The following is an 11,165-nucleotide window of genomic DNA, read 5'->3' on the forward strand; positions in this document are numbered from 1 at the left end:
CAAGTCCTGAGCAAATGACATATTTAAAAAGGAGTGCACAGCTGATGGTGACAGTTCATTCAAAATTAACAGCACAAAATAGTGACTTTTAACTTGGATATTGAAAAGTGGGACCCAAAGTCATTAGATCCTAAAAACCTTGCCTATGTGTTCTCTGGAAATTCATAGTTGGGGATGTCTTTCAGCAAACCACAGTTTATTACTTATGTCTGTGTGCATTTAGACTTTTTTTTAAGATACATATAATGTATCCATATATTATATAATTACATATATTAATCTACACATTAATACATAGAGTTAAGATAACCCCACACTACTACTAGCTAGCTCAGTACACCAACCAGGTTTTTTTCTGCCCAAAATACCAGCATCCTGCTACTCATCAAGTGGTGTGATCTTTGGTCAAAAAAACATTATGTTTTAATTCTTACACATTAGTTCACTCATGTTCCTTCATACATTTGCCTGACTGTTAGAAAAGCACTATTCTGTTTGTCCCCAGGAAATTAAGCTTTGCAGTAATGAGAGAGAAAAATAATCTATAAAATACCCAAATCTGTTTTTTCTGTTAACACAGTATGTTTAAACAATATAACACAACGTTTATTTTAAATTTTTAATTTGTTTTTCCACTAAGGCACATGACGTATAGAAATACTGAGGTACAAAATGCAAATTTCTGCATAAGAGTTTTAAAATAATCCTTTTGGAAAATGGAGGTAAACATCATCTTCCAGAGGATTCAGCTTCTAGCTTGTTTTTTCTTTTGAATCAGTTCAACCAGCAGCTTGTATCTAGCGATACAGTCTTCCTGGAGAAAGAAAAAGAGGTGGTGTGGTGACAGTTACAATCAGCGTGCCCCTTGTGGGGTTAGCCCGCCATGCCCACTGCTGACCAAGGGCTGTCCTGTCGGCCTGGACCTCCTGGGGAGCATGCCCTGCTCTCCTCGGGCACGCCCCAGCACCGGCGGCTCTTCCAGCCCCTCAGGCTGCAGAATTAGCAGTTTAAGACCCCGCTGCCTGTTGCTGCCGCTCCTTGGGGTGAGGACCCTGATGAAGCACGGAGTGGCCTCGCTGCTCCCTTGTGTATCACTTTCCAGAACCATCTCTGTTTCTGTTCAGAAACACCCCGGAGGCACTGTAACCCTTCACTAACTTAAGGTCATGTGGGAAACTAGGCCACTGGTTTGTGGTCTGCTGCAGATGACTTTATCAGCTGCCCGGGACAAAGAATGAGTGTTCACTCTCTTCCTGGGGTTTTGGCTTTAGTAGTGTTCCGAGAGAAACACCTAACAAGTGCTTCTTCTGCATCCCCAAGGACCACCTGCCTAAAATATCAGCCTTTTCCTAACTGTTCTGCCCCGGCAGAGCCAAGTGTGGGATGTGGTGCTCAGCGGCCCAGCGCTCCGCTGGAGGACCTGAGGGCTCTGGGCTCTGAGCAGCAGGCCTGCCCGGGCGGCGCCGGGGGCCGGCTCCTTCTCTCAGGCCCCAGTGGCTTGCGGGCCACTTGGAGGGAGTCACCCAGGGGCAGCGAGCCAGCAGGGGTGGCTGAACCTCCCCTGGTTCTGATGTCAGGCTTAAAGGGAACCCTTGCAGGACATTCCTCCCTGAAACAGGAAGGTTTCCAAACCCCCGAGGCAGTGAGTTTGAGCATTCCACCCCGAGGAATCCATGGCTGCAGCTCCTTCATTCTAAGCCACTGTCAATTCATCCCACCTGTAAATGCTTGTGTACCCACAAATGCTAGAGGAATTCAGGGAAAATTATTTCTTCTGGCAAATCAGTTGGAGGGGCTAGGAAGGAGCTGTGTTTCTCAAACAGATCAACTGCTAATGGTTTATTTTTCTCCTCGGGAATTCTCAACTTCATCATTTTAAAGGAAATAAACTAGACCTATGCACATGGGGACATCCATGGCCACGAGCTAGATTTTCCAACACTGAATATCAATTAAAAAAAGAATGTAAATGAACATCAGTGTGCCCACAGGCTACTGAGTGGTGGGCACAGAAGGCAGCAGAGATTGGGTCTTTTGATTTCTCAGTGTTCCTGGTGTCTCAGACAAAGGGTATGGGTACGAGGAAAGCAGCCCAGGAGACCGCGTGTGTCAGGCAGGGCCAGAGTTGAGAAGATCACGAGGGAGGCTCCGCACTGGCAGCGCCAAAGCGGGGGGGGGGGGGGGTGTCGGGTGGGGCCTGCTTCTCCACAGGGGCCGCCGCCCCTTCTGAGCTGGTGTCTGGGAACCCTCTGCCGACGTGTTTAATGAGCTGCAAACAGGGCAGACAGCGCTGCAGGGACAAGCTGGCTCCTGGTCCTGCGGGCCACCTCTCAGTCCCTCCCCCGGCCCAGCCCCCACTGGCAGAACGAAGGCTCCAGAAGGTTGGTAGCATTGTCGTGGGGAACTTTATGTTCTGTGCATGGGGTTTTCGATGAGAAAAAGTAACTGGTCGGTGTAATGATGACACTTAGACTCTTGACCTCATTTATGCTCAGTCGAGTGCACAGATTCACAGAGGATGCCTACTGGAAGGCAGCTGGCAGGGGAAGGACGGGTTGGGTAGAAAGAGGATCGGAGGTGGCGTGAGATGAGGGACGGTCAGGTGGGGCCACAAGCCGCTTCCCTGTGTCTGGAGCCCCCAGAGGCCTGCCTTCCCGGCGTCACCCACCTTGCTCTTGGACGGGACACACTTGGCTATCTTGTCCCAGCGGTCAGAGGATCCCCTCGGGTACTGCTGTAACGCTAGTTCCAGAAGCTTCTGTTGGTTCTGAGTCCAGGGCTCCTCTGCAGCTCGCGCGCGCTCTCTCTGCTGGTGCTCCTCGTCACTGGACTCGTGCTGCTCTGACAGGTCGAAGTCCTTCTGCCTCCTCCCCCGGACCCGCTCCTCCGGCTCGGCGGGCCGGGCCGGCCTCCGCCTCCGCGGCCGGCTCTCCTCCGCAGCCTCTGCCCCCAGCTCGGCTGCCGCCGCCTCCTCCTCCTCCTCCGTGGCGGACTGGGCCTCTTCCCGCTGGGTGATGATGCTGTCCGGCAAGGCTGCGGTGGTCCTGGTGGGCCGGGAGTTCTGAGCTGTGGATCTGAGTTCCAAGAGCCTGACCATCCCTGTGTGGAGGGACACACGGAGAGACAAGGTGGGTTCAGGGAACAGGAGCCACGGCGGTGTGGCCGCCGCAGCAGAGAGTGGTGGGGGCATTCTGCGTGTGTTTTACTGATGTTCGCAGTATTCTAGAAAGAGCCATCACTACCCTAGTTGTGCAGGGAGGCACGTCAGCCTCAGCAGCAGCAGAGCTGCGGTCTGAACTCGCTTCTATCTGATTCTGGGCCGTGGTCCTTCCACCACTCTGAGGAACAGGGGCCTCCAGAGTCGGCTGTGATCAGAGGAAATGCAGGGAGTAACCGCCTACTTTCTAGGTGAGAAAGGATGTTCTTCAGGACCCAGGGTTGCTGCTGACTCCACGCGTGTCAGCAGCCTGAATGTGTCAGACCCTCCACGGGGCTCGCTGTCTGCCCGGGCCCCGCCCCTGCACCAACCTGCTTCCCGTGCCACCACCTCCACAGGTGTCACCTCAGAGACCCCCCAGATGTTCAACACCGCCTTTCCTGCCCTCCTCACATACTCCTGACCCCTCCGATTCTCTAGAAAGACCTGTCTGTCTAGGCCCCACCCAACTCCCCGCTGCCTTTTCAAAAGCATGTTTCTGGAGACCGTCTTGGAGGTGGGCATCTTTCACAGAACGCTCTTTGGCAGTCCCTGCCTTCCCGCCAGACCAACAGCTGTCCTGGTGGGAAAGCAATCGGGAATGCCCTCCCCCTTGAGCCCTTAGCATCCGTGCCCTGTCCTCCTCAGGGAGACGTTTCCAGATCTCAGGGTTTGCTGGTTGCTGGCTGGTTACATCGAGTACAGGGACCTGTATTTAAGTAGAGTTGGAAGGTTGAAGAGGCACTTCTTCCTGGTTTCAAGTAAACCGTATGGGGTTCTTAAAAATTCCGTTTAGTCTTTGAGAAAACGGATTCTGAAAAACACAGATTCTTGGGGAAGCTGCTTGATCTGTTCTCAAGGATACTCTGTGTGTGCGGTGGCAACTGTGGTCAGCGTGGAAAAAATGGTATAGACTGGCTTTCCCACGTGTCCCCTCCCGCCATACTAAAGAAGAACAAGGTTTCTACAGCTCCTCAAACCTATTTAAGTACATCTTAGCACCATCGTGTGTGCGGGGCTGGATTGGCTGGTGGGTGCTTGTAAATAGACCCTTTTTAGAGAGATGACCAGTAGAGTCCATTGGGCACAACTATTAAACACCATCATTTTTAAAGCAGTTGTGAAAGGGGGGTTGTTTTGAAGACATGGCTTGAGATAACTGGGATGGAGTGGGTGCTGACTCACCTGGGGAGCAGGTAACTGAATCCTTCAGTTGCTTGGCTTTGGTTGTCACCTGTTTCAAAAGAGAAAAGCTGACTTTCCACATGTTTATTGTAGGTGAGGTGACCTATTTCATACAAGGTCCATGGGAAGGAACAGAGTTTATTGAATCTTGGGCCTCGATGGACCCTCAGTCATCAGTTCAGTCCATTCTTTCTAACCAAGAGAAAACTGAAGCCCAGAGAGATTAAAGGAGTTGCTCCAAAACATCAGTCTAATCAAGTGGCAGAGTCAGGACAAGAACTCAGCCCATTCAGCCCCCGTATACAAGGCTGCTTCTGAAGATGTACTAGTTTTCAAAATCATTATATAAACACATAATGTTTTTTAGGTACAGTTTCCTGAAAGAATATCTTTCTTCACTGGAGACTATTATGAGTATTATGAACAGTGGAGAGATCTACTCTTAAAACTAATGATGTTGTAATATAAAAGTCTTTCTTTGCATCCCAGAAAGAAACCCTGAGAGCACTGAGATTGATCCTGGAGGAGGGACCTCTTGGTGGAGTAGGGCAGTTTGACCCAAGAACCATGAGACATTTACATATATACACAAGTGATCCACAGAAAGAATTATTCCCTTTCTTATAAATAAATGGTATTATATTGTATGTCTCACCTTACAGTTTGCTTTTTAAATTTTTTTCACAATAGTTTGGTTTTTTTTTTTTTTTTTTCATTTAATGATGTCTTAGAGGTCTATAGATAGATTTCCCTTTTTAAAACTGCTATAAAATTTACATAGAGTGGAATGTACAGACTTTAAATGTACATTTCAATGAATTTTGACCAAAACATGTAGTTAACATTCTAATCAAATTATAGAATATTGCTGTTACCTGAGTCCATCTCAGCCCTACCATAAACAACCACTGCTCTGATTGCTGCTATATATGTACTTTAAACAGGAGATCAAAATTAAAAAATTACAGTGGATAGTTATCTTAGTGCATTTATTAAACAAGCCATCCTCTCTCCATTTATTAACTTTATTGTGGTTACATTCCATTGTATACATGGAATACATACTTTGTATTCTATTTCCCTTAATCCATGTAAATTCTTGAACCAATATTTCACTGCTTTAAAGAAATTTGAAAGTAAAACCTCAGAAAATATCCTGTGACCAGCTCATAGTTAGATCTTGTATTTGGTCTTGGTTCCACCTCTGATTAGCTGGGTAACCTTGAGCTGTTTCCAATCGTTTGTCTGTCTCATGTATTACCCTCTGTAATGTGTGGATAAAACTGCTAATACCTTTTGTCTGTTAGGGATGTTCTAAGTTTGAAATAAGCTCTTAGCATGATACCTAGCAGATGGTAAAGGCTCAGTAAATATTACCTGTTATAATTGATGTGGATCATTTGTTTTTCATTCATACAAAGGGCAGAATTAGAGAAAATATTTAAAGCTGCTTAGAAACACTCTTTAATTCTATCCCCTACTTTCCACTCTATGAATGACCTTGCTTATTTTATGGGAAAAAACTTGAGGTTATCCAATGTAAGCTTTCCTGACTTCCAGCTTTCCCAACTCAAAATTCTGATTGTATTACCATGTATCCTTCTCACATTTTATATAACCTACGATATCCTCTTGTATATTTTGAATCATCTCTAGATCACTTACAGTACCTAATACAGTCTAAATGCTGTGTAAGTAGTTGCCAATGTGATGCAAATTCATGTTTTGCCTTTTTGAACTTTCTAGATTTTTATCCCCAAATGTTTTCCATGCAAGGTTGGTTTAATCTGTGGGTGTGGTGCTGACCATACCACGGGCTTCCCTGTCTAACTGCCATTTAAGTCTCTTAGAGATCTCTTAGCTCCTCAAACTAAACAAATCCCAACCTAAACTCATCAACTTCTCTGCTTTTCCTTCCTTTTCCTAACAGTATTATCATCCCAGTCACATAGGCTCAAAACCAAAGGGCCAATTTTGGGGACTTTTTTCTTCCTCTCCAGCCAGCTCCACATTCTTCACGATATTGATTCCATCTGTTCCCATCTCAGATCTCCACCACCTGTATTAGTTCCTTGTTCTCTAACTAAATTAATATAACAGCTTTCTAACTGGTCTAAACTTACCTGTTAGCAGTTCTATGAAATAATATCCCTAAGGCAGAGTTCTCATCAAGTACCTTTGATGGCTCACCAGTGACCATACAACAAAGTGTTCAGTTCTTAACCTGACACACAGGGAAATCCACAATCTCTTTTCTTTCCTGTATGCATCCTGCCTGTTGAACAATTAATGCTCCCTTTTGTGGTTTAGTTGCTAAGTCACGTTTGACTATTTGTGACCCTATGGACAGTAGCCCGCCAGGCTCTTCTCTGTCCATAGGATTTCCCAGACAAGAAATCTGGAGTGGGAAGATCCCGCAGTGGAAAGATCCAGGGGATCTTCTCAACCAAGGAACTGAACCTGTGTCTCCTGCGTTGGCAGGTGGATTTTTTTTTTTTTTTTAGCCACTGAGCTATCTTAATGCTCCCCAGATGGTCACAAATTCCCCACCCTGCTAACAACACTGTAAAGGAATTATGCTCCAATTAAAAAAAAAAAAAATTCCCTACCCTGTACTCTTAGCCATTGTTAACATTTGTCTGAAATGATTTTCTTTTCTTTATCAAACCTCTCCTTAAATATCTGTCCAGAGCCAAACCATCCTTCAAGGTACTTGCAAGTGTAACCTTCTTCTTGAAGATTCTCCCAGTGTCCACCACCAGAACTACCAACTCTGGTGACAATGTCTCTCCTCTCAATTCTACTGTATTTTTTAAAGATTTTATGTTTTTACATCATCATACAATAAAATTATCTTTTCTTCTTTTGTTGTACAGTTCTATATATTTTAACACATTTATAGATTCATGTAACTATAGGATACACAACCTACATATAGAATATGGAATAACTTTTTTTTAAACTCTTGCATCTTATTTTCTTATTTAACAAAATATTTTGGAGATTATTCTAGAACAGTACATGAAGACTTTTTTTTACAGCTTAACTGAGATATAATTCACAGACTATACAATTCATCCACGTAAAGTGTATAATTCAGTGGTTTTTAGTATATTCAGATATCTGCAGCCATCATCATGACCAATTTTAGAACATTTTTATCACTTCAAAAAGAACCCACATACCCATTAGCTGTCATTCTCCATCCTCCTCATCCCACCCCATTCCTCATGAAGCAGTAAGCAACTATGAATCCCTGTAGAGATTCTATAGATCTATGGATTCTATAGATTTAATAGAGGATCTATAGATTTCTCTATTCTGGACTTCCATATGAATGGAATCATATAATATGTGCATTTTTGTGGCTGGCTTCTTTCACTTTAGGTCATGTTTTCCAGGTTCATCCAAGTTGTAGCATATATCAATACTTCATTTCTTTTTAGGGGTGGGATTGGGTAGGAGGTGGAAGGTAGGTTCAAGAGGAAGGGGTCATACATATAGGTATGGCTGATTTCATGTTAATATAAGGCAGAAAACAGCACAGTATTGTAAAGCGATTATCCTCCAATTAAAAATAAATAAATTTTAACCATCAAAAAAAAATACTCATTTCTTTTTACTGGGGGATAGCATTCCATTGTGGATACACCACATTTTATTTATGCATTTATCAGTTGATAAACATTTATTTCCATCTTCTGGCTATTATAAATAATGCTGCTATAAACATTTGTGTATAAATTTTTGTGTGGGCATATGTTTTCATTTATCTTTTTTCTTTTTGTGGGTGGATAGTATGTACCTAGGAGTGGAATTGCTATGTCATGTGGTAACTCTAGGTTTAACTTTTTGAGGAACCGTCCTACTGATTTCCAATATGGCTGCACCATTTTACATTCACATCAGCAGTATGAGAGGCTTCTGATTTCTCTACATCCCTCCTAAAACTCATAATCCAATTTTTTTGTATTATTCCACATCTTAGTGGGTGTAAAGTGGTATCTTGTGGTTTTGATTTGCATCTCCCAAATGATGAGAGATACTGAACATTTTTTTTTTCCCATGTTTATTGGCTACTTGTATATTTTCTTTGGAGAAATGTCTGTTCAGATCCTTTTTTCCTTTTTTATTTGGGTAAGGGTTTTTTTTTTTTTTTTTTTAATGTGCTATGTGGCATGTGGTATCCTAGTTCCCTAACTAGGGACTGAACCCACACACCCTGCAGTGGGAACTCAGGAGTCTTAACCACTGGACCACCAGGGAAGCCCCAGATTTTTCTTTATTATTGAGTTGTATGGGTTGGTTCTTTCTATATTCTGGATATCCTTTATCAAATAAAGGATTTGCAACTATTTTCTTCCATTGTGTAGGTTGTCTTTTCAGGTTCTTAGTGGTGTCCTGTGAAGCATAAAAGCATAAAAGTTTTTAATTTTGATGATAGGCACTGCTTGGACTTCTGTTGTCCTATCTTAAGAATACTTTTGCTGAATCCAAGGTCAAGACTTAGCGTTCTATTTTCTTCTAGGATTGGGTTGGCCAAAATGTTCGTTTGATTTCTTCTGTAAGATGTCATGGGGAAAAATGCCAAATGAACTTTTTTGTCAACACAATAGTTTTATAGTTTTAGCTCTGACATTTAGAGGAATAGCAGCCTTAAATAACAATGTTAAATTTTCTGATCCATGAAAAGGAGATATTTTTCTATTTGTTTTGATCTTCAATTTCTTTCAACAATGTTTTCTAATTTTTGCAGTGTGTACTTCTTTTTGTTAAATTTATTCCTAAGTATTTTATTCTGTTTGATGCTATTGTGAATGAAATTATTTTCTTGATTTCATTTTCAGATTGTTCATAAAGTATTTTTGTACATTTATGTTTCCTGCAATCTTGATGAATTAATTTTATTCCATTGGTTTTTTAGTTAATTACTTAGCATTTTATATGTATAAAATCATGTTATTAGCAAACAAGGGCAGTTTACTTCTTCCTTTTTAGTCTTACTTATCTCACCTAACTGTTCTGGCTAGAACCTCATAAATGTTGAATAGAAGTGGTGAGGGCAGACATCCTTGCCTTATTCTTGATCTTAGTAGGAGAACATCCTCTCTTTCACCAGTAAGCATGCTTTTAACTGAGGTTTTTAGTAGATATTCTTTACTGGGTTGAGGCACTTCCCTCTTATTCCTAATTTGTTGTTTTATCGTGCAAGAGTGTTGGATTTTGTAAGATGCTTCTAAGATAATCTTATTTTTTTATTCTATTAATATGATGAAAGTAAAGTGAAAGTGTTAGTTGCTCAGTCGTATCTGACTCTTTGCAACCCTATGGACTGTAGCCTGCCAGGCTCTTCTATCTGTGGAATTTTCCAGGCAAGAATACTGGAGTGGGTTTCCATTCCCTTCTCCAGGGTATTTTCCCAACCTAGGGATTGAATTGGGGTCTCCTGAATTGCAGGCAGATTCTTTACCATCTGAGCCACCAGGGATGATATGATTTTATGATAAGTTAGCCTTTGACTGTGTGGATCACAACAAACTGGAAAATTCATAAGGAGATGGGAATACCAGACCACCTCACCTGCCTCCTGAGAAATCTGTATGCAGGTCAAGAAGCAATAGTTAAGAACCAGACAGGGAACAATGGACTGGTTCCAAATTGGGAAAGGAGTACGTGACAAGGCTGTATATTGTCAGCCAGCTTATTTAATGTATATGCAGAGTACATTATGTGAAATGCCGGGCTGGATGAAGCACAAGCTGGAATCAAGATTGCTGGGAGAAATATCAATAACCTCAGATATGCAGATGACACCATGCTTATGGAAGAAAGGGAAGAGGGACTGAAGAGCCTCTTAATGAAAGTAAAAGGGGAGAGTGTAAAAGGTGGGTTAAAACTCAGCGTTCAAAGAAATATGATTATGACATCCAGTCCCATCACTTCATGGCAAATAGACAGGGAGTCTTTATGGCAAACAGTGAGAGACTTTATTTTCTTGGGCTCCAAAATCACTGCAGATGGTGACTGCAACCATGAAATTAAAAGACCTTGGAAGAAAAGCTATGACAAACCTAGACAGCGTATTAAAAAGCAGAGACATTGCTTTGCTGACAAAGGCCCATATAGTCAAAGCTATGGTTTTTCCAGTAGTCCTGTATGGATGTGAGAGTTGAACCATAAAGAAAGCTGAGCATCAAAGAACTGATGCTTTTGAACTGTGGTGTTGGAGAAGACCCTTGAGAGTCCCTTGGGCAGCAAGGAGATCAAACCAGTCAATCCTAAAAGAAATCAGTCCTGAATATTCATTGGAAGGACTGATGCTGAAGCTGAAACTCCAATACTTTGGCCACCTGATGCAAAGAACTGACTCATTGGAAAAGACCCTGATGCTGGGAGGGATTGAAGGCAGCAGGAGAAGGAGACAACAGAGGATGAGATGGTTGGATGGCGTCACTGATTCGATGGACATGAGCTTCAGCAAGCTTCAGGAGTTGGTGATGGACAGGGAAGACTGGCATGCTGCAGTCCGTGGGGTCGCAGAGTCAGACGTGACTGAGTGACTGACCTGAACTGATGATGCGTATGTGTCTGTTAGTCGCTCAGTCATGTCCGACTCTTTGCGACCCCACGAACTGTAGCCTGTCAGGCTCCTCTGTCCATGGGATTCTCCAGGCAAGAATACTGGAGTGGATTGCCATTCCCTTCTCCAGAGGATCTTCTTGACCCAGGGATCGAACCCAGGTCTCCTGCATTGCAGGCAGATTCTTTACCATCTGAACTACAG

The 11,165-nt window shown here is 43.2% G+C and overlaps 1 protein-coding gene across 1 annotated transcript in view; it reads right to left on the reverse strand.

Moving 5' to 3' along the window:
• Window positions 1-600: 600 nt before the first annotated feature.
• The window catches only part of DNAJC1 (DnaJ heat shock protein family (Hsp40) member C1), a 185,606-nt gene continuing 175,041 nt past the window's right edge, over window positions 601-11,165 (reverse strand). The window contains exons 10-12 of the mRNA XM_061126180.1: window positions 4,382-4,430; window positions 2,669-3,099; window positions 601-814 (exon numbers count right to left, since the gene is read on the reverse strand). Of these exons, the coding sequence (XP_060982163.1) occupies window positions 746-814; window positions 2,669-3,099; window positions 4,382-4,430 (549 nt within the window). The 3' untranslated portion in view covers window positions 601-745. The remainder of the gene's footprint in view (window positions 815-2,668; window positions 3,100-4,381; window positions 4,431-11,165) is intronic.

This window comes from Dama dama, chromosome 23, assembly GCF_033118175.1.
Source record: "Dama dama isolate Ldn47 chromosome 23, ASM3311817v1, whole genome shotgun sequence".
Classification (NCBI taxonomy): domain Eukaryota; kingdom Metazoa; phylum Chordata; class Mammalia; order Artiodactyla; family Cervidae; genus Dama; species Dama dama.